General features: G+C 40.1%; 2 protein-coding genes across 5 annotated transcripts; both read left to right on the top strand.

Moving 5' to 3' along the window:
• Nucleotides 1-5,559, top strand: vtcn1 (V-set domain containing T cell activation inhibitor 1). Of its 3 annotated transcripts, XM_046054626.1 has the most exons (6): nucleotides 37-87; nucleotides 511-559; nucleotides 1,402-1,466; nucleotides 2,034-2,390; nucleotides 4,318-4,569; nucleotides 5,154-5,559. In XM_046054626.1, the coding sequence occupies exons 2-6, from the start codon at nucleotides 528-530 to the stop codon at nucleotides 5,267-5,269; spliced, it is 822 nt and encodes a 273-aa protein (XP_045910582.1). In that variant the 5' UTR covers nucleotides 37-87; nucleotides 511-527; the 3' UTR covers nucleotides 5,270-5,559. The 3 variants fall into 3 exon arrangements, with proteins under 3 accessions (XP_045910584.1, XP_045910583.1, XP_045910582.1); XM_046054628.1 differs by lacking the exon at nucleotides 511-559 and having other exon boundaries at nucleotides 1-87; XM_046054627.1 differs by lacking the exon at nucleotides 511-559 and having other exon boundaries at nucleotides 6-43.
• Nucleotides 5,560-6,036: 477 nt separating this feature from the next.
• On the top strand, nucleotides 6,037-20,846 carry trim45 (tripartite motif containing 45). 2 transcript variants are annotated; one of them, XR_006825759.1, is made up of 9 exons: nucleotides 6,037-6,776; nucleotides 7,648-7,936; nucleotides 8,329-8,474; nucleotides 9,705-10,021; nucleotides 13,852-13,981; nucleotides 15,192-15,306; nucleotides 15,741-15,867; nucleotides 16,808-17,043; nucleotides 20,458-20,846. XR_006825759.1 is itself a non-coding variant. In XM_046054521.1 (8 exons), exons 1-8 carry the CDS (start codon nucleotides 6,316-6,318, stop codon nucleotides 16,960-16,962), a joined length of 1,740 nt encoding a protein of 579 aa, XP_045910477.1. In that variant the 5' UTR covers nucleotides 6,037-6,315; the 3' UTR covers nucleotides 16,963-19,160. The 2 variants fall into 2 exon arrangements, 1 of the variants encoding a protein (XP_045910477.1); XM_046054521.1 differs by lacking the exon at nucleotides 20,458-20,846 and having other exon boundaries at nucleotides 16,808-19,160.
• Nucleotides 20,847-21,007: the final 161 nt, after the last annotated feature.

Below are 21,007 nucleotides of genomic sequence, written 5' to 3'. Positions count from 1 at the left end.
TTGTTTTGATTCTTTTGATGGACGGTGTACCCCTGCTTCAAATGTAGGGAGTCACCACTGTTTTCATTTTTCTTCTTTACCATGCTGGTAAATCCAATATACTTTAGTGCTCATGGTTGCCATAAAATGAACAATTAAATTATGGAGACTCTATTCAGTCTAATGATGTGTAGCATGTCCATATTGAAACAAGTTTAAACATTTATCTGTATGCACAATCTATGCAGCTTAGAACTATCTCAAGCAGTTTTCGTAGCAGGCACCTTTATCTTGATAGGGAGAAATAGCCTCTGTGACTACAAGTCAATATGCAACACACGCCTTAAAGGTAATGTTTACCTATGGTGTGTTTAAAGTGCATTTGTGGTAGGCCAAATAGGTAAAACAGCAGACTGTCATTCTGCGGAAATAGAAGACATCTGTTTGGCAGTAGAGTATGTGTGAAAATTATTTTGGAGACATGGTGGGTTTGACTTAAGCGACAGGATCGAATCGTTTGTTCTTCTTAAGTGGTTTTGTCAGCAGCCATGGCTACCTTTGGGCAGATCATCTTCTGCAGGTGGGGTCATAAGGTTTGAATGTGTTTTCTACTGATAGCGTTTAAATTGTGAAAGCATTCAGTTGTCTACAGTGGTGGAAAGTACATTTACTCAAGAACTGTGCTCAAGCAATTTTGACTTATTTGTACATAACTTGTACTTGTATATTTCCATGTTAGGCTACTTTATACTTCTACTACACTACATTTCAGAAGGAAAGATTATACTATTGTACAGTACTTCTCAGATTTTAGATTATAGAATACAATTCATTATTAAATAACAAACCAGTGGCTCTCAACCTTTTTGGCTCTTACACAAAAACCCTGTCTAGGAGGGCCTCCATGTCACATTTCGGAAGTCTTTGAGTTGAAAGGCAGATTAGAGAAAAGTCCAAAGTAAGAACACAATATATAATCATCTCGCTACCAACAAGGATTTATTTTGTGCCCCTTTAAAGAGAGCCTGTGCTGTACGTTAGGAACCTCTGGACTAAACTACCAAACTCTGTATGATGTAGTAAAAACTAGCTCATCCCTTGATTAGTTACAATAGTAAAATGCTAATTACCAATGGATGCATAAGAATGACTACACTTACTTTTGATGTTTTAATGCTTTATGGTTTGTAATGCAAAACCTCCACTTCAAAAGGAGTATTTTTAGATTGAATGATGCTTTTACTTAAGTAACCCATATGCAGACTTACTTCTCCCACCACTGGGTGTCAACAGCAGATTTCAACAGCATGAGGAACTTTGTGTCCTGGTTGCTGTGATTTGCAAGTTCATTTTAGCCCAAGCCGGAAACAGTGTGTCTGTTTCCTTACACTTTCCTGTGTTTGTGTTTCTCTTTGTTTGTAGCATGATTACCCTCATCGTCTTATTCTCGGCCATCATCATCCTCATCTTAGCCTTGGCATTGTCAGGTATGACGGACACTTCCGGGATCCTGTTATGATCATTGATGGCTCTGTGAGGCCAGAAGTAATATACATGGGTGTGTTCAGCACAAACTCAAAAGCAGTTAAATCTTGAAACACACCATGAAGTTTTTACAACCATCTGCAAGGTTATTTACCTTATATAAATAATATATGTTTTTGTAGAGACATGGGAACTTTTGTGTAAGGAAGATTTAAAAAATAGCCTCACACTGCTTGTTTCTTTCCTTCTTTTTATTTAATGTAGACATGGTAGACAAAGTTTTGACCACACATGATAGGGTTAGTTTACCCCACTCTCTGGCCACGTGAGTGAGTATTTTTTTTATGACATGAGATTTGAAAAAATGGGAACCTGTCCTCAAAAATTCTTAGATTTGCACCAATCACTTCCACTAAATCCACTAAACTTCACTGAAATCTGTTATTAGGTTTTCAACATATTTATTCTCACTAACAAATGAGACTAAAATAACTTAAACCCCTATGTTAGAGCTAATTATCAGTATATATTCTCCATTTTGAGTCTGTGTCTGTGTCCTCGTCCCACAGGCTCCACGTCTGAGGTGATCAGCACCAACACGTGGCCCATTGGCAACCTCGGCGAGGATCAGCTTCTCAGCTGCTATGTTAACACCGACAGTCAAGCCAAACTCACAAAAGTTTCAGTAACCTGGGAGAAGAAGGATCTGAGCGGACTCGTTTACAAGTATCAGAATGCCGCACCGGTTCTTGGGGACCAGAACTCACAGTTCAAAGGGAGGACTCAGCTTTTCCCTGATGCTTTAGTCACAGGTAATGCCTCTCTGCTGCTGAGGGCTGTGAGAAGTACAGATGCGGGTGTGTACACCTGTGCTATCAGCTCCTCTACTGCAGGAGGAAAGGTCAACATTAACCTCAGAACTGCAGGTAGGATGACTCGTCTTTCTAGTTTCACTGCGTTTGCTTCGAGAATGAATCTATCTTGTCTTATCTAACATTGGAAAAACTTTACTCATTGCTGAGGGGTAACTAGTTACATGTAATTTAGTTACGTAATTTAATAACAAAATAAATGTGACTGTAATCTATTACAGCTACTTATGAAAATGTTAATCCTTGCATTGGCGTTTACATCTGAATATTCTCTGTAAAAAGCTAGGCTGTATGTTGAATACTTATTTTGTTGCTTTGCATGTTTTTCATGTGCACCATGTCTTCCTTTGCTATTTCCAGGCAAAGCTGTTCGGTAAAGTTTGATGCTGTGCTGATGCTTTTTATTGGTTCTCATGTTGCAATGAATTTGCAGCGCCGCCCATCTGCCATTTAAATTGCCTCTCAAGCTGTCTTTTGATAATGGTCAACAGTTGAAAACATTCATGTGAAATTTTGAAAAGTAATCAGAAGTAATTATATGTACAAAGTTACATTACTTTGAAAAAGTAATTGAAACAGGTACACTACAATTAGACAGTGTTGGAAGAAGTATTCAGATCTTTAAGTAAAAGTAATAATATCACACTGAGAACTCCACTACAAGTAAAAGTCCTGCAATCGAAACCGTGCTTAAGTAAAAGTATGTAAGAATTATCAGCAAAATGTACTTAAGGAGTACCAAAAGTAAAAGTACTCATCGTTACAGTCCCTGTCAGTGCTTTACTATTATGATGTTTTTGGATTAGTATTGCAGTGTCATAGTTAGCATAACTAAAATAAATACACAATTACAGTTACGAAACAAACACAACTTACACAAAACACACATGAGGTATGTGGCAAACAAGCTTGAGGGAGGTTGAGAGGAAGGGCTTCATGAAGCAGTCCTTATTACTGTGGTGCTGAAGGAGTCTCCGACTGCAGATACTATGTAGGTTGTGCTAATTTTGAACTACTTTATATCCTGGTGAGTAGCTTAAGCACGGAATTTCCTGGTAGGAAGATCGATTTTCGCGCAAAATGCAAATGAGAAATCCATGTCTGATCCTAGTATTTTGTCACCCTATGCATGCCACACACCTCAGCCAGAATCTCAAACCAACCATTTGTATCCACACCAAACACACATCAAACACCAAGCATCTAAATGAGCCTATATCACAACATAAATCGCTCTGTAAACACTGTACATGACTGCAGTTATTGCGGTCCAGATATCTCTCATTTCATCTTATACCGCAATCTGACCACTCTATAGAAAGCTCAGCGCCAGGTCTGATCAGCTGGGTAACTCATATCACTCAAATCACCAGACTGTGCACGTCAGACAAATGTAGTGGAGTGAAAAGTACAATACTACAAACTCTGAGCTGTAGTGGAGGAAACTATAAAGTAGCATATAATGGAAATACTCAAGTAAAGTACAAATACCTCAGATTTGTACTTACATTCCACCACTGCAATTACAATTAACTTACAATTGGTAACCTATTACATTTCCAAAGTAACCCTCCCAACACTGACTTTACTTTAACCGAAAAAACATTTATAAGCAGTAAACATTTGATAAATGGTTCATAACACACTATAATGAAGTTCGAAGCAGATATATGGACATTTATTTTGTATCTTTTGTTTTTATTAATGCAGTATTTGTTAAAATTTATACCCTCTCCAACGAAGATGCTCATATTATTCTGTGTTTTACTATGGCGTCATTAATTATCTGTTTATATAGCCCAGCCTCCAATTATGGGTGCTCACAGTAGGAGCTGTAGACTCTCACTATACAATTTTTTGGGGGGAGGTGGGGGGGTTGATATGCACAGTATGACAATGTGACTATACAATGAAGTTGGTCTTGGAAAATTCACATTGATGCACGGACTGGTCATTTTTGCTTACCATTTTTTATTCTCAGCCTTTTCAGCCCCCACATTTAACGTCTTAGATGGCAACCTGGTTGCAACGGCGAGCAGATGGTTCCCTAAACCACATGTGACGTGGTTGAAATATGGTAACAAAGTCCTGAACGGAATCACAAACTTCACAGAAGACACTGCAGGGATGTTCAGTGTAGTCAGCAAGCTGCAGCCCGTCAACATCAGCGACACATACACCTGCAGGATTGAAAATAACCTGGTGACTGCCGTCTCGGAGGCAACTGTAACAGGTATTCTTGTATAACTTGTTATAAAATGTTTTTTACAAGGATATCTGTTGATCTCAAAATGGCACGAATTGGCGTGATGATTACTGGCAAAAGCCAAACCAGGGTGTGCTGGAAAAACTTTGCTGATTTTATACATGAAGTTCAGTTTACCCATCATTAGGAGTACTGCTCAGCCTGTGAAAACAGTTGAATCATTTCTGAAGTCTGAGAATTTTCAGAGTTGTTACTCGTTTGTTATCTCAGATTGGGTCTTCAAATTTTTGACACAAAGCGTGACACCATGGGCATTTACTAGGTAGGGATGGTATGATGAAAGACACTGTTGAGTTGCATTATCAAAAGTCCCCGACTAAAAATCTGAATATCTCAGCCTCTGCTGCTATGGCTTCTTTTATTAATGTTTCTTTGACAAGTCACTCAATCTCATGGAAGTACAACACTGAATTGTTGGGGAGGGAAACTCATTTCTATCTTTGATGAATAAATATATTAATCATATGTAGAAAAAACATAAAAATATATATTAAATAAAATAAAGCAAAGCAGGTTGTAAAGAGATTTGACTCTACTTTCATATTTTCCAGGTGTTTCTGGTGTTTCGGAAAACACGTACTTCACCTACAGTGCTGCATCGTCTTTGCTGGCATCAACTTACCTGAGCATTATGACCACTGTCCTCTGCATCTATTATCTCACCTAATAACACACACACTCTTACGCTGTGCATTTTCTCAGTCCACATTTATAATGTCTTTTTACTTTTCTTGTAAGTGTCATGTTTTAATTTAACGCTCATTAAATGTTTCAAAATTTCAGTTAGCTTGAGTTGTTTTTATTTTTTGTCTTTCTGCTAAAACGAAGGATGAACCACCATCCCTGTGTAGAAACAGCAGAAAATAAAACAGTATATTAAATGTAAGCATATTATCTTGTCAAATGAGTGACCTAACATACTGTTTTTTGTATTACTGATTTATCTAATAAATACAATTCATTTTAGTTGTTCTGAAATGGGTGCATTTGTTTGGGATGGCAAAGGAGTTCATGCAGACTTAAAAACATCTAAGTAGCATCCAAAGAAGGTTAAAGTCAAGGGCAACAGGACTTGGTTGAAGATAGTACTAGAAGACGCTTCTTCCCTCATCCGAGAGACTGACTCTTCAACCAAGTCCAGTTGCCCTTGACTTTGACGTTCTTTGGAGAACTATGACCTGGATGACTGGCTACTAATTAAAACTAACGGGGTAAAAAATAGATTATTTCTGCCATGGAGCAGCTATGTTGTAAACAAAGATCCAGTGAATTGTAGCCTGTTCAGTCACAACAAAAATGTGTCCATCCGTCCTCCTGTTGTTCTGTCCTGCCAGTAGATGGGGACAGTCAGAATCCCAGACTGGTATGAAAGAGCGCTGGGAAGTCTTTGGACCACCTCTCACAGTCCGTGAGAGGTTTCCTATTGGCCGGGTAGGGCGTGAGGTGTCGGATGTCCCATGGAGCAGGGAACTCAGCCAACTTCTCCCGAAGAAAAGTAGGGCTTCCCAGTGGGATTATAATCATTAAAGGGACATTAAAACATCTATAGTTATCAGAGTGCGTAAACTGAGTTTCACATGAGTGCTTATTATGCAGAGCAAAGGTTCGAAAGAAGTTTTCCTTAAGTTCTGACAGGTTTGTGTAGCTCGGTGGTTTTCAGGGTGGTGTTCACTGGTTTGTTTTTGACACCACAAGTCACCAAAAACAGACACTATGTCGCAGTCTGAACAGAAAGAAAACACGGAGCAGCCAAAGTTAAGCTCGGAAAATGAACACAGCGGGTTCTTGGTGAACCCGAGAGCGGTTTGTAACGCGTGTAAACGCTTGTACCGGGACCCTAAAATCCTCCCTTGTCTGCACACCTTCTGCTCCGACTGTGTCGGCCGGCTGGAGCCGTTCTCGGTGTCTTCGCGCAGAGGCGAAGAAGCGGTGGAAGAGGACCGACCCGCCGTCACCGTCACGGTGCTTTGCCCCGACTGTGACTCCGAGGTGGACATCCCTCCTTCGGGACCGGAAGGGCTGAGCACCGACCACCTGGCGCTGGACGAAGTATTCCTGGAGACCCTGGCGACGGACGGCCCGCTGGGATGCGACCTGTGCGGTGAAGGAGGCGCCGAGAGCCGCTGCGAGGTCTGCTGCGTCAACCTGTGCGAGTTCTGCTGCCAGGCGCACAGGTAGGGTTTCTTCTGCGTCCACGCGATTCTGTTCTGTTCCTTTTCTCCGGTCAAGCTCAAGTGGTTAATTAGTATTTCCATTTCATGCAACTTTACCAACTTTGCCTACTTCTACTTCTACTCCACTACATCTCATTATCAATATTTTTATTCCACTACATTGGTCTGAAAGCTCGAGTTACTTTTCAGACTATACCATGCCTGTCCAGTGAAACCTGTTTATCTCCAAATCTGGTTATTTTAAATTCGAGGTTTTCTGATAAACTAAAGGAAACTAAAGTGTTCCTTTGTGGGATGAGGAAATTATCCTTCTTCTTAAACTTAATAAACAATTTAAATTATGCTTGGATCAGATGGGTAATCCATCTTCACAAAGCAGAAAACAGGGCTGTTTATTTGCTTATTTGTTTTATTTTAGAGATAAGTAGGACAGAATTGCATCTGTAAAATGTGAGTACTTTTGATACTTAAAAAAACAGTAAATTACACTGATAATACTTACATACTTTTGCTTAAGTAAGGTTTTGAATGCAGGCTTTTAGTGGAGTTTTTTCAATGTTCTTTTACTTAGCCTAAGTAAATGATCTGAAAAACTTTTCCACCACTGTCAAGCTCACAGTAGTTTTACACTGTTATTGTCTGCTGTCTGGCTCAGGGGTAAGTTCTACTCTATTCTTTTTTGTGCTTTGTACTCTGTTATTGTTTTCTATTCTATTTTTTGTTGTTGTGTTTTGTTCAGTAGCAGCTATATTCTCTACTCTTCCAGCCAATAGCAGGTAACGTGTGATCTCCAGCTATGTTTTAAACAGATATATATTCTGACATACAGACATGTACGTAAATCTGTATCTGTCCTCTCCCCTGTCTGCAGGCGGCAGAGGCGAACAGCATCTCACTCTGTTCAGTGTCTGGAGGAGCTGAAGTCTCGTGGTCGTCTCTGCCGCCCCGTCCTCTGCTCTCTCCACCCCGGCCAGGAGCTCCGGCTCTTCTGTCAGCCCTGCGACCTGCCCGTCTGCCTGGAGTGTGCCGCCACACTGCACCGCGACCACCGCTGCTGCCCCACCCGGGATGTTATCGATCGTCATGGAGACCGCATCCGAGAGCTGGTCACGGTGCGCCTGCGACCCCGACTGGAGCGTTTAAAGGACTCGCTGCAGAAGGTGCAGAAGAGTCTGTTATGACTTTTTTTATCCTATTGCGAATATATGTAGACTTAGTAAAGTATGTTGTGGCCGCTTGACACATTTCAGCCCTAACCCAGACTACATGTATTGTGGCAAGTTCTAATCCCAACTTCAAGTGTCAAAACAACCTTAAAAAACTTACAACTATGTCCATGTTTACATTTGTATGGGTTTAACAATGGCCTTTTTTTCTTGTGACGTTCTGTAATTTCACATAACACAATAACTCCCAAACCACCTCCTTCTTAAAGATTTTGTTTTGAAGACACAAAATCTTTGTCATGACCTGTTGTAACATACATGATTTGACTTCAAATGGTCAGGTATCTTATTTTCCAACAAAATTCTTTCTTTCCACTCATTTCCAGGTGGAAGTAGCCCAGGAGACTTTGCAGGCACGGGTGGATGCAACAGCGAACGAGGTGAGGGCGTTTGCGCGAGCCTACGCCAGCGCTGTGGAATCCCACTGCCTCTCTCTGCTGCATCGCCTGGAGGACGTCCGTGTGCAACGCAGGTATGGCGCAATGCATGTAGAGTGGGCCAAGTTATGTTATCAGTTTTTGTTTGGGGAATGAATGAAAGGTAAGATTTTTAGAGGTAAGCAGGGACGGGTGTTAAGCAAGTCCAAATAAATGCAAGAAGTTAAACTAGGACAAAAAAAGTAGAACGACAGAGTTCTTCCTGAAGCTTCCTTCTCACAGTCTCAGATCTGAGAAAAAGTTGGAGTTGGAGATTGAGTTTTAATTGGGTAGTTTTTACTGATTCGGATTCTGGTTGCTCATCAATTCTAGGATTATTTTACAATAGCTAGAAAAAAGCATACATTTCTTCTTCAGCAGCAAGAAAGTCACAAAAGTTGTAGAACAGTTGTGTTGAAGTCCAACACATTATTGCACAATTTGCTGCTCCTTCATTAATATCTCCAGCCACGTATTGTATCAGTAGTCAGTGGTTGGTTCAGAAAGTCAAATCTTAGACTTGCTACACAAAAAATAGGCTGCTCCTTTCTGGCTAGTGTGTGGGGCTCCATTATGCTGGGTAAAAAGCTGAGCGCTAGAGGTCAGCTGTCAGCATCTTTGATATTAATGTTGTTATTTTGTTGTCTTGCTCTGTAATATATTGTCTACACACTTGTTTTAACAGCAGAAGCATTGAGTCTAAAGCTTCCTGCCAACTATAGTTCCTGCAGCTTTCAGTGCATCTAAGGGTCTTCATCAGCTGATAGAGTCCATGCCAACTAAGAGAACTCCATCTGCTGATGGAGAACACAAGATGTGATTTATTATACTATTATTATTACTATTATTTATGAGGTAAAAACAAATGAACTTTCATACTAAATTTAGAAATTAGTTAAAGAAGTTATGCTGAAAGCTGCATTGCCCAGACACTATGAGCATAGCTATTGCAGAACATTACTGAAAAACTAATAATTCAGTCAAGGAATGAATGGGTTTTCGAAAGTAATGAAATTTTGAGAAGGAAGATTGTGTAGGGAGCATTTTAGAAATTGTGTGAAAGTGCTTATTTATTGCCACACACTGAGTGGTGTGAGAGGTACAGCACTGTGCAAAACTGCAACCTAAAACCTTTGCACTGCACTGTCTGTGTTGAGACAATGACCACACCGCCTGCTCTGAGTTTGTTAATTCAAGGAACACTGGGCGTACTGTATTTCCACAGAAAAATATACTATGTGTTTCACTTTAATAAATATAAACAGGCCATCATGGTTTCCCAACAGGAACCAGCTTCACCTGCAGAGGGCACAGCTGCAGCAGGCTCTGTTGGACATTGGAGGCGGAGTGGAGTTTGCAGAGAGACTGCTGAGCTGCGGGTCAGACGCTGAGATCCTCAGCGCCAAAGGAGTGACCCTGAGAAGACTGACCAGCCTGGCAGAGAGCAGCTATGACCCCCACCCGGCAACTGCCCCCCCAGACGACGGCAGCAGCATCAGCTTCATGCCCAGGGAGCCAGCGGGGGATTTGGAGGGCTACCCGGTGGTCGGGGTTATTAACTCTAAGACAGTGGACCTCAGCAAGTGCACCATCGAAGGGGAAGGTAAACACTCCAAAGACCTCTCCTCTTCTTTTAAGAACAGGTTGTTATGTTAGGATTTTCTTATTGTGAATGAATCTGAATTGATCCTACAAAGTTTTGTCTGTGTAGCCAAATCATGTTATTGCTTATTGCTCAGTTGTCCAAACGCTATTATAAAAAAAATTAATGAGCCAAAGTAACTAAAGTCTTTTTTTTTTATTATTATTATTACCATGAACAAGTCGATCCCACATACGCAATACAGGTGCTGTGAATATTCACTCAACACAATGTGTGTGAATTTGCATCTGAAAATTGTTCCAACAAATTCTTTATTTGTTAAAAACTGCAGTGCCTCGCTGTTTTAGAACTGACTTTTTAAAACATGAAAACGGTTTTATAGATGTGGACCAATTGGCTTGGGGCTGAGAACCACAGAGCTTTGACTAGAGTAGACATGTTGTTGGGTTTGAAGATTTCATGGGATGTATCGATGGTACGAAAAATATAGAATATCCCCAGTCTTGTCTGGTCCCAGTGGAGTCTGGAGTAGTAAAAAGAGTATTGTTACCTTCCTGGGTGCTTTGGTTCAAAGAGAGAAATTCCTCTGGGACTGAAGGAATGTTGAGGTGATTCAACAGGCCTGAAGGAAGTGCACTGAGGGGATATTTACACCCAAACATAACATACTCACAGACACACACACCGTAAAAGAGAGAAGGGAAGGAAAAACTTACAACTCACATTGCAAGTGGACGTGTATTTCAACCTCCAGGGTTTCATAATGGAAGAATAGAATGACTTTTTGTGATGCCACTCCTGCTATATGCAGCCCCCCCCCCAAAAAAAAAATACTGTAAGAGGTATTATACAGAAGTAAATATGTACCAAGCTTCTCCTTTCTCTCTGACTGTCTGTGTGCATCTGATTTATCACTTAAGAAAGGGGAATAAGTAATAGTAGTCATAATGTTCATTTACATAGCAAAAGCAAATTTAAAGTGTGCATTGCAGATATAAAGACAGAATACAATGACTTATATAAAGTTCTGAAATACATAATAAGTTATTAGAAAGGTAATCAACAACGATTTTGATGATTGATTCATCTTTTTAGATATTTTTCAAGCAAAATTACTAAACATTTGCTAGTTCCAGCTTCTCAAAGGTGTGGATCTACTGCTTGACTCTTGTTTTAAATTTATTCATTTAGCTGACGCTTTTATCCAAAGCAACTTACAGTTGCTACGTATATCAGAGGTCACATGCCTCTGGAGCAACTAGGGGTTAAGTGTCCTGCTCAGGAACACATTGGTGGATAGAATGGATGTAAAGGTGGATGTATCAAAGTCGAAGGATTGATCCCAGGTCTCTCACACCAAAGGTAAGTTTCTTATCCACTGCTCCATCACCACCCCATATATAAAGTTTACTTATATCGCTGTCGGTTGGACAAAACAGGCAATTTGAAGCCATAACATTGGGCTGTAGGAGAGGGTCATGATGGGCATTTTATAGATTGAACAATAACTTGATTATTGAAAAAAAGGAATCATTCACAGATTAATTGGTAATGAAAGTTGCAGCCCTAAAATATCACTCACAAGAGCACATAGAAATATAGTAATATTGTCACATGCACATGGCATAGTCATCCTTTGTTGTGCCTCCACAAATCACACACTTCCAACACACACACACACACACACACACACACACACACACACACACACACACACACACACACACAGCCAGCAGAGATTTGCAGCAGCTTGTCTCCATGAATGGCTTGGCTTTAGGCAGTGTTTGACTGTGTGGGAAATGGAAAACCTCAGCAAATACAGACTTCTGTGCGGAGTTCTCTAGGTGTCAAAGAGCAAGTGTATTGTTGTAATGCTTGCCCAAAGGTCAGTCTGTGTTTTGTGTGAAGTGTTTGTTTGGGTGCTTGCTTGTGCCTATTTTAGATTGTGTGCCATGTAAAGCACTTTGCCAAGCGGTGACCTCACCATTTATCTGCACTTTCTTTTTATATTGACTTTTTGATACATGTGGTTAAGGCTTCTCCTTTTTTATGTAGGATTGTGCTGTAGAAATCCACAGTATCACTCCATCAGCTAAAGCAGCCTTTTCTCTCTGTAAGTTGTTTGTCCCTCTCAAGTTAACTTTCTTTTTCCTTACGCGGCGTCACTCTTTCATTTAAGGGCAGGCAGATAAAAGGATAAAGACTTTTGTTGACTGTTAGAAAGCAGAAATCACAGAGCCTTACTGATGATTATCCCCACTCTGTCTGATAAGACGGGTTGAAGTGTTGGATTTGGACCACAAGGCTGTACAGCACAGGTGTAATGTGGGCCAGAACAGCTGCGTCTGTAATAGTGACAGCTGCTGGGCTTAGCAAGTGCGCACACACAAATTCACAGATAATTCACACACATTAGTAGCAGCAGTGATAGCAGTAATAGAACTAGTGTTCCAAATGATAGTAATTGTAGTTGCAGCACAAGGAGATTTTTTGCAGTGGCAGAGGTAGTAATTACTGCACCAATCCTGTAATTGAGTAAAAATAGCAAGAATGTAAAGGAAAGAAAACTTTTATATAACAAGAGAAATGGGTGCGCAGATAGGAGCTAATTGCAGATAACAGCTGATGAAAGATGTTAAAAAAGAGACGGAAGATGGATCCTTCCATAATGTACTTTTGTTCAAAGAACTGCTTAAAAAGTTTACTTTTAAACTGTATTATACCATGTTATCTTGGTGAGGTCTTATTACATATATCAGCCGATATATTGGAATATTAAATTTTAAAATTCTGAAATATCAAAATCGGCATCCGTCTTAAAAACCCTCAGGCTCTAATCATGGTTGTTGTTGTTATTAACGTTGTTTTGTCTTATTGTTAAGTATTTTCATCCATTTTAAACCTGTGCTGTATAAAACTGGTTTAGTATTATAAAGTTTATTATGACAGTAGTGGTGTGATAACAGTAAGAGTAATATTTGTCATAATAACAGACAGAGTTGAAGTAGTTTAATTTGCAACAACTCCAACAGCATCCAAACAAATCCTCCTGCAGCTACTGGAAAACACTGAATAATAACAGATGAATACACAGTGGAGGATCATTAGTTATCGAGCGGCAAATAGAGTCTGACAGGAAAATGCAAAGTAACATTAATCATTGATATGAACACAAATGATGTTGGCTTTAACACAACAACAAGTCCACAACAGGTGATGAATATCTTCAGCGATTTTGTCTCCAGAGCAGAACAAGTTAATGAAACACTAAATAATGATGTGAGGTTTTTGGAAAACTCTGGTCAGCAGCCCTGAAGCCCGACTGCGCCTGGAGTCACACTTAAACCGGCTGCAACCGCCATATGTTTTGGGGGAGAAAATGGCTTACGTAAGCACTCGGGAGGGGGTTGTTTAGTGGGTGAGTTGGGGTGTGTGTGTCTGTGTGACTTAGTCTTTAGGGGGGGAAAAGACAAATGTCGTAAGTGCCTCAGTGCGTCTGAATGATGAAGTGCCTCTCTTAATGTGATGTGCCCGCGCAAGATCACTTGTAAAACTTTGAGAGACAAGTCCTTCTGTCTTTTCTTAGTTTGTGTGTGGCTGTCTTTCTGCCTCTCGTTCGTGTACTTGTAAGAGAGAGTCTTTGTGTGTTTCTGCCTTCTGATGTGTCAGTTGCTTGTGTTAAAGAGACCTTTCTGCTTTTCTTTTAAGTTGTTTTCTGTGTGTGTGTGTGTGTGTGTGTGTCACTCTTTGTCCATCCATGCACACAAATTGTGCACTGACGCATGTACTGTATTTGTGTGTTTGTCGGCGCATCATTATGGCCTCTTTAGGTCTACAGAGGGGCAGGGATGGGCAGCAGGGCCACTTCACCCTGGTGTGCCGGGACTCAGCTGGGGAGCAGATGGCACGAGGTGGAGAGCAAGTCTTGGTCAGCGTCGTTCACAAGGAGAAGAAAAACTGGTGAGTGTCACAGAGTTTGAGTATGTCAACATTTTAACTTCCTAGGAAGCAGGAACACTCGACAGGCTCGAGGAAATTCAACCAGACACCTCAGGAATGAGCCTCTAGGTAGCCAGTCTCCTTGCTGCTGACGTGTCCTGGAGCAAGGCACTGATGGCTTTGTTTCTGCTGGCACCTTTTGCAATGGTCAAGTGGCATTTTCATGGGGCACAGGAAGGTTTTAGCCTCTCATTAAGGGGAATGTCATGGAGAAACTGCAGTTTTGGTGTTGAGATTGATCAGGTTATTCACAGTCTGCCACCCAGCTGCTCAGAGCAGGTCAACAGAGCACTCTGCACCTGTGCATTAGTGCTGTTTTTGTCACTTTGGTTAGAAGAGCAGCACCCTTACAGACCTCCAAAATGACACCAGCAACTTTTAGTCATGTTATGCATATCTGTTGTATAACAGCTATACCAGGTCTCACACTCATTTATGATTAATATCTGATTCCTACCATCAGCCCTTATCCACAACAGCTTGCATGTATGAATGCCTGCCTTTTTAAATTTATTAACTCGTGACTGCCATGTGTGTTCCATATAAAGTCTGTAAGTTAAGTGAAATTGCTGTGAATTATCAAACTGCAGCAACTCACACCAGATCTCCTGTGGTTACCTTAATAAGATCTAGTGCAACCAGCACAAGGCTGTTGCTGAATAACCATACAAACCTCTGTTATCTTGCGCAAATCACACTTGGCTACATCTTAGTAATCAACACAGCCTCCTAGTTAATGCAGTGTGAAAGTGATCAGCAGTGGAAGACGGTGACAATGTGATGCATGAAATAGGTCGACCTGTGGGTTATCAACTCTGTGATGTGGTGGAGAGGAATCACAATTGGTCAGACAGCTGGGTTGATTACGTTTCAAAACTTGAACTGTTGTGCAGAGATGAAGATCAAAATGTTTCTTCTTACGGTGAAATTGTGTTTTGATCTGTCTGAGAAGAATTTGGCTTAAGCTTGGATATTAGTGATGATTTAAATACAAACAAGAAACAAACGTTGCAAGTTGAAGAATCGTTTTTTGTCAAGCTATGAATTGTGACAAAGTAATTTCAATCAATACACTTAAAATGAATTTCTGTATAACAGAGCTGTTTATCAGTTGCATTTTCTCAGTGATATTCTACAGTGTTAACAAGATTGTTTTCTTCTTTTCCTTCAGCACAGTGGAGGCGACAGTGGTTGACAACAATGATGGATCCTACAGCATTTCGTACACACCTGAAGAGCCAGGTGCCTACTCAGTGTGGGTTTGTGTCAAAGCCCAACATGTCAAGGTACGAAGCCAACCCAAGTAGTTTGTCCCAAAAAAAAGATAAAGAATCAGGGAATTTATTTTTACCAATCAAAACAATTATTAATTAATTAATAAATTAATTATTAATATTAATTATTTTTTGCCGCTGAGAATGGCACATTAAAACCTGCTGGACTGAGCTGTGGTGTTGCCAGCAGCTCACAGCTTACCGCCGCAGGGCTGTTAACATCACCCTGACAAAGTCAATCAATGTGGGCAAAATTCTCTTCAGGAAAAACATATTAAATGGCAGCTCTCTGATGTTAAGTGTACCTACTGGGATGTTTGAAAAGTAAAAGACCGTTTGACATCCTGAGGTATAGGGATACGTCACTTTTCTGTTTTTATGTGATGCTGGCTCGTGTGAACCCAGACAACACCTGCTGGCTGACTCTTTCCCCTCTCGTCCTGCAGGGTTCTCCGTTTATTCTAGATGTGAAGAGAAAGTTGAGGCATCACCGTGGGACGTTTCACTGCTGCTCCTTCTGCTCCAGTGGCGGAGCCAAGGAGGCTCGCTGTGGCTGCCCAGGAACCATGCCAGGTACACAGAAGAGATCTTTAAAATGTCTGCAAATGGTACACTTTTTTTTAAGCAGGACATGGAGAGGGAACAGATAGAGGAACAACAACATTATTAGACACCACTGTCATCTGTGGTTTGAGCACTTCTGTTTTTGAGGGAAACCGGTTTTGTTGTCATGTAATACTCTCCACATGTGAAGTCAAATTTAAGATCATTTTATGTATACAAACATCAGAAATGCTTATTAGTACAGTTTTGTTTTTTATCAATCATGTAGCCACAGGACATGTGTTTTCAGAAATGAGGCACAATGTGCTCAATTACAAATATTTACTGTTGCTAGCGAAAACATAATTACTCTTTCCATCTAAAACTCAGCATGTGCACAAAAAAAGAAAAGAAGAATGTATTAGAAAATGGCGTGTTGGTGATATACAACACTGTAAAAGTGTTTGAAGGAAATATGTTCCTTCAGGTGTGTTGAAGTAATTCTGTTCACGTCTGCTTTCAATTTGCTTTCTGTCCACCTCTAGAAGAATTCTTTGGATAGTCTCACAACATTAATTAGAGAAAGTGTCGCATGTGTAACTGTGCAATCCTGTGTAGTGGATCTGAAGTAGTTCATTGCTGCGTTAATATATTGAGTACTCTTACAAAATATGAGCTCTGTGTCTCAGAGAGTTGAGGATATCAAGATTTCAAGTCTTTGTTTCATTGTGTAAAACTTATCTCGCTTACTGGCACCCGTTCTTTCTTACTGCATTAACATTCTGACTGCAGTTACAACGTGAAACAAGAGTCATATGGCTCTGGCTCTATTGAACAACTCTGATTAAAACGAGTAAAGGTTAATCTCATTAACACTCTCCTACCGTGGAAGGACTTACAAACCCCAGACTTGGTCCTGATCTCATGTCTGTCTGTCTGTCTGTCTTCCCACCTGTCTGTCTGACTGCAGGAGGATTCAAAGGTTGCGGTCACAGTCATAAAGGACACCCTGGGAAGCCGCACTGGTCTTGTTGTGGCAGCACCGTGGAGCGGTCCGAGTGTTTGCCTCAGAGCGTGTTGGATGCAGTTTCCCCCCGCGGCCACCTGCGAACTGTGGAGCTCTGAGGCGAACTGTGGAGCTCTGAGGCGACGCAGAGAGACCTGTCAAGATGATGCAAGTTAATGAAAGATGGCAGCAACCAAAAGGTTAGAGCGGCGGGGTAGTAGGGTTGTTGGTGTAATTCTTGAGCAGACTTGAAAAGGTCAGACAAAGAAAGAGAAGCTCTAAAGCCACGGTGACTGAGGCAGGACATTAAAGTCGAGGTTTCTTGAGAGTGCTCACCTCTGCCAGACATTTTGCTAACTGTCATTGTGAAACAGTCGCCAGTTTACCATCAGAGACCAACATATAAGACAAAGACCTGAGATAAAGGCTGTGAATCTATGTGGTAAAGTGCCTTTTGTGTCTACGCTCTGCCTACACACGACAAGAAGACAGAACAGAAAGAAAATTAAATGCTCCAATCACAACAGCATGCTTCTCCTCTTCAATCAAATGTGTTAGAAGCCTTGCTGAAGGGCGCCTCAGAGAAGAGATAGTTTTGCTTCTTCATTGCTTCACTTTTCTTTGACCAGCCACAGTCTAAGTCTGATTTATTTATTTTTTAACCTTGAAGCTGCTGTTGATTTCAAAGGTGCTGGAATGTATTGTTACCGTCGATGTAACACTCTTTCATTTTTTCTGAGAATCATCAGACTGTTGAAGTGCTGTATCCTTCAGTTAAGGAAAACACACAAACAAAGTGCCTCAAAATAAATTGTGATGCTGAAAGAACAGTAATTCCTATTAATCCGCACCGCACAGAATAAGAGCTGGGACGCTGATAATCCATTTACATTCTCATGAATTCTGAATTTTATTTTAGATGGTAAAGTACAGAGTTTGCAGTAATCAAGGAAGTAATTACAGAGGCAAACAGATAAATCAGCAGGCAGATACAACTGATATTTAGCTAATTGCTGATACCTTGTATTGGCATATATATCAGCCAATAAGTAATAATAAATTTCAGAACTGAAATTCTCTTTAATATCCAAATTTAAACGAACCTTATGAAAATATTTGTTTTCAAGAAATAACCATAATGCTACAGTTAAAAACAAGTTCTGTGCTAAAGAGAGAAGTTATTTATTTGTATACGTACTTACCTAGTTGTTAAAGACACAATCAAAATTAGGGGTTGATACAACCATAACACTGTGAAAACTCTATTATTTCTTTATGTTCACTTAATTACTTTTTTGGAACAATATTTCCCTCTGAATTATTTTCATTAGTAAAAAAATAACGGGTAATTATTAACAACAGGTACTTTCTGGTGCGTTTAATAATGACCAAATACTGGATAGTTACGCACACAAAATTGCAATATTCTAACAAATAGATAACCTAATATAATCCTATTTCAGACCACAGGAAGATACATTTGGTTACAAAATAAATAATCAGTGAATACCTAGTTAATACAACCCAATGGTTATATTCTATTGATGAGTTGATGCCGATATTGTGGTGCGATATACAGTTTACAAAGGTTTGGAAATATGAATTTCAGTGCCCTGTTTATGAAATACGGTTTCCATGGTCATGTTATCCTATATACAGACGCACTGAGCTGGAGTACACTGTTCCTGTAAATTCACCCAGGATTATTCTGTCATTGTTCATTATATAAAACATATTCTTGTTTTCTGAATAGCTTTTGTCTTTGTTTTGTTTTTTGCTCTGTTCTTTCTGTATCAAATCTCAAGTGCTTATTATTGTTTTTACTGAGGAGTAAGTCCATCAAATCTGCTCAGAATTGCATTTTTCCTTCCGGTTCATTAGAAAGGAAACACTGTGACCCAGAAGGAGTAGTCAGCCTTCTCTTAGAATACAAATGTGTTCTTCTCCAGAGGCTGTGCATTAGGGTTATATGACTGACATGAAACCACAAACGTAATACTCATAATGAGCCACTTAATGCATTGTGTATTTTCTGTCTTCTGAAAATTGTGTGCAAATAGACATGTTTTTTGTATTTTACTTAGAATCTGATGATTGCAAAGCTGCATAGTAAAATAGACGTATGCAAATACTTGACATGAGGACTAATCGTTTTGATTTGTGGGCCAAGGTCTTCACAATGACAGGAAACTTCCCTAACACTGTGAGTGTGTTGCTGCTGTTCACATTGTGAAATGTTTCCATTTCATCTAAGTATCACAACTTTTTACTAAAACATTTAAGCCAGTACAATCAAAATAAACATACTTGTTTCTCAGTTTGCATACTCTGCCTCCTACTTGGATGGAACTGTTGCTCATTTGTATTGACAAAAAACGGTGCCTGACAAACAAACAACATCGACAAAAGTCACACTCACTGTTGTATGTGGGCACACACTCAGTAAAATAATAGAAAGGTAGCCATCTCTTGATATCCAACCACAACGCAACAACATGAGAACAAAACAAATCTATTTATCATACTGTCAGTGTCTCATTAGAAAAACAACATTTAGTTCATTTTCTTTACCCCATCTGAATAACACTCGTCCTGTTGGAAGCATCAGTATAAAATTCGTAAAGGAAAATACCAAGCCCTGGCATCTGAGAGAGAGAAGCACACATCAAGCCATAAACCTGCCTCTTAATGTAAATTCATGCATTTTATCTTTTTATGTTGAAGCCAATTATTAATCTAAAGTACTGCATGTAAGTAATTTTCCTCCAGCCATTAGAACCCATTTTTATGAATACATTAGAATAAACTTAAGAGAGATTTTAGTGAGTAAATCAAACTAAATGTGGGGCAGACAAAAATAGGAATTTGAAAAATGAGAACAGGTTTCCTCAGGAAAAACTTCACCCTGAAACGAGGAAGCTTGCAGCACTAACTCAAATATTCTAATTTATCGTGATTTGCAAAAATCATGATAGAGAACTTTATTCATGCTCTCAGTGACTGCATATTTAACACTTCAAAGAAACTTTAGTTCATTGAGCTTGACAGTCCCTCTCCAAACCACCAGGTGGCAGGAGAGAGCTACTTTTCCCCCCCTGCTTGCTCTTCCAGACCTAACGATCATGTCCTTCTGCCTGCAACAAGCATTCTGCGCTTGTTCCTACAAATCATTCATAATCAGCGTTCTCAAAAGCTGTCCTTACTAGAGCCATTCTGAGCTAAGAGGCTCCTGATGAATATTGCATTATCATGAAAAATGTCTTAAGCGGTTTAAGATTGACTCTCTTAATATGAATGTTTGATGAATGGGGACCTGTTCCACAAAACCCATCACAGAGGAAGTCACATCAGCAATGTCAGCAGTGACACTGCTTAATCAAACACAGTACATTGTTCACTTACAGCAAATTGGAAAGAAGTGATTAACGGGCGAGGACCATTCAAATGGCAGGGGTTACATCTGAAAATTGGAGGTCACTGCAGGCAAAGAGACACACACACACACACACACTCTTCCATTAGGTAAGGGCAGGTTTGGGTTAAATATGATGGAGTGGTTTAAAACCAGTCTTTTTATTGATTTCTCACTTCCTTCACTCTCTTCCTTCTTTCAGTGCAGTCAATCCAGGAGGAACTAAGCCTGCTCACACACACACACACACCCCAAATTGAACAATGACAGTGAACTGTAAATGGCAGGATGCTCACTGTGGCTGTGAACCCCAGAGAGAAGGACTCATGCCAGGACTCATAAACCTACTTCACCCGCCACCGAGCCCTTAACTAATGTACCTTGTAATTGGGAGAACCAACGATGATGATACAATATTGTCTCACAGGCGAGAGACATCTTTTCTTGTGTTTAATCTTTTACATTTGGTGCTTTTTACATTTTCATGGTTTGCCTGTTCCGCTTATCCAGAGAGAGTTATAGAAAGCTCAGCTGCAGGAGAGCCTAATTCTGGCTTTCATCATCAACGGGCAGCCAAAAGGAAAGAGTGCGAAGATACAAACCGTGTCAACATCTAATAATAATCATAATTAAACATCATAATGAAACACACTTGAATTTATCACGTGTAACACCATTTCACATGGCAGAAAATTACATAGAAGCACATTGGTTTTGTTAGTGTGTGTGTGTGTGTGTGTGGGGGGGGGGGG

Source organism: Micropterus dolomieu, linkage group LG07 (assembly GCF_021292245.1).
Source record: "Micropterus dolomieu isolate WLL.071019.BEF.003 ecotype Adirondacks linkage group LG07, ASM2129224v1, whole genome shotgun sequence".
Lineage (NCBI taxonomy): Eukaryota > Metazoa > Chordata > Actinopteri > Centrarchiformes > Centrarchidae > Micropterus > Micropterus dolomieu.
The sequence above is the reverse complement of the archived record's forward strand: the minus strand, read 5'-3'. Positions and strand labels throughout refer to the sequence as shown.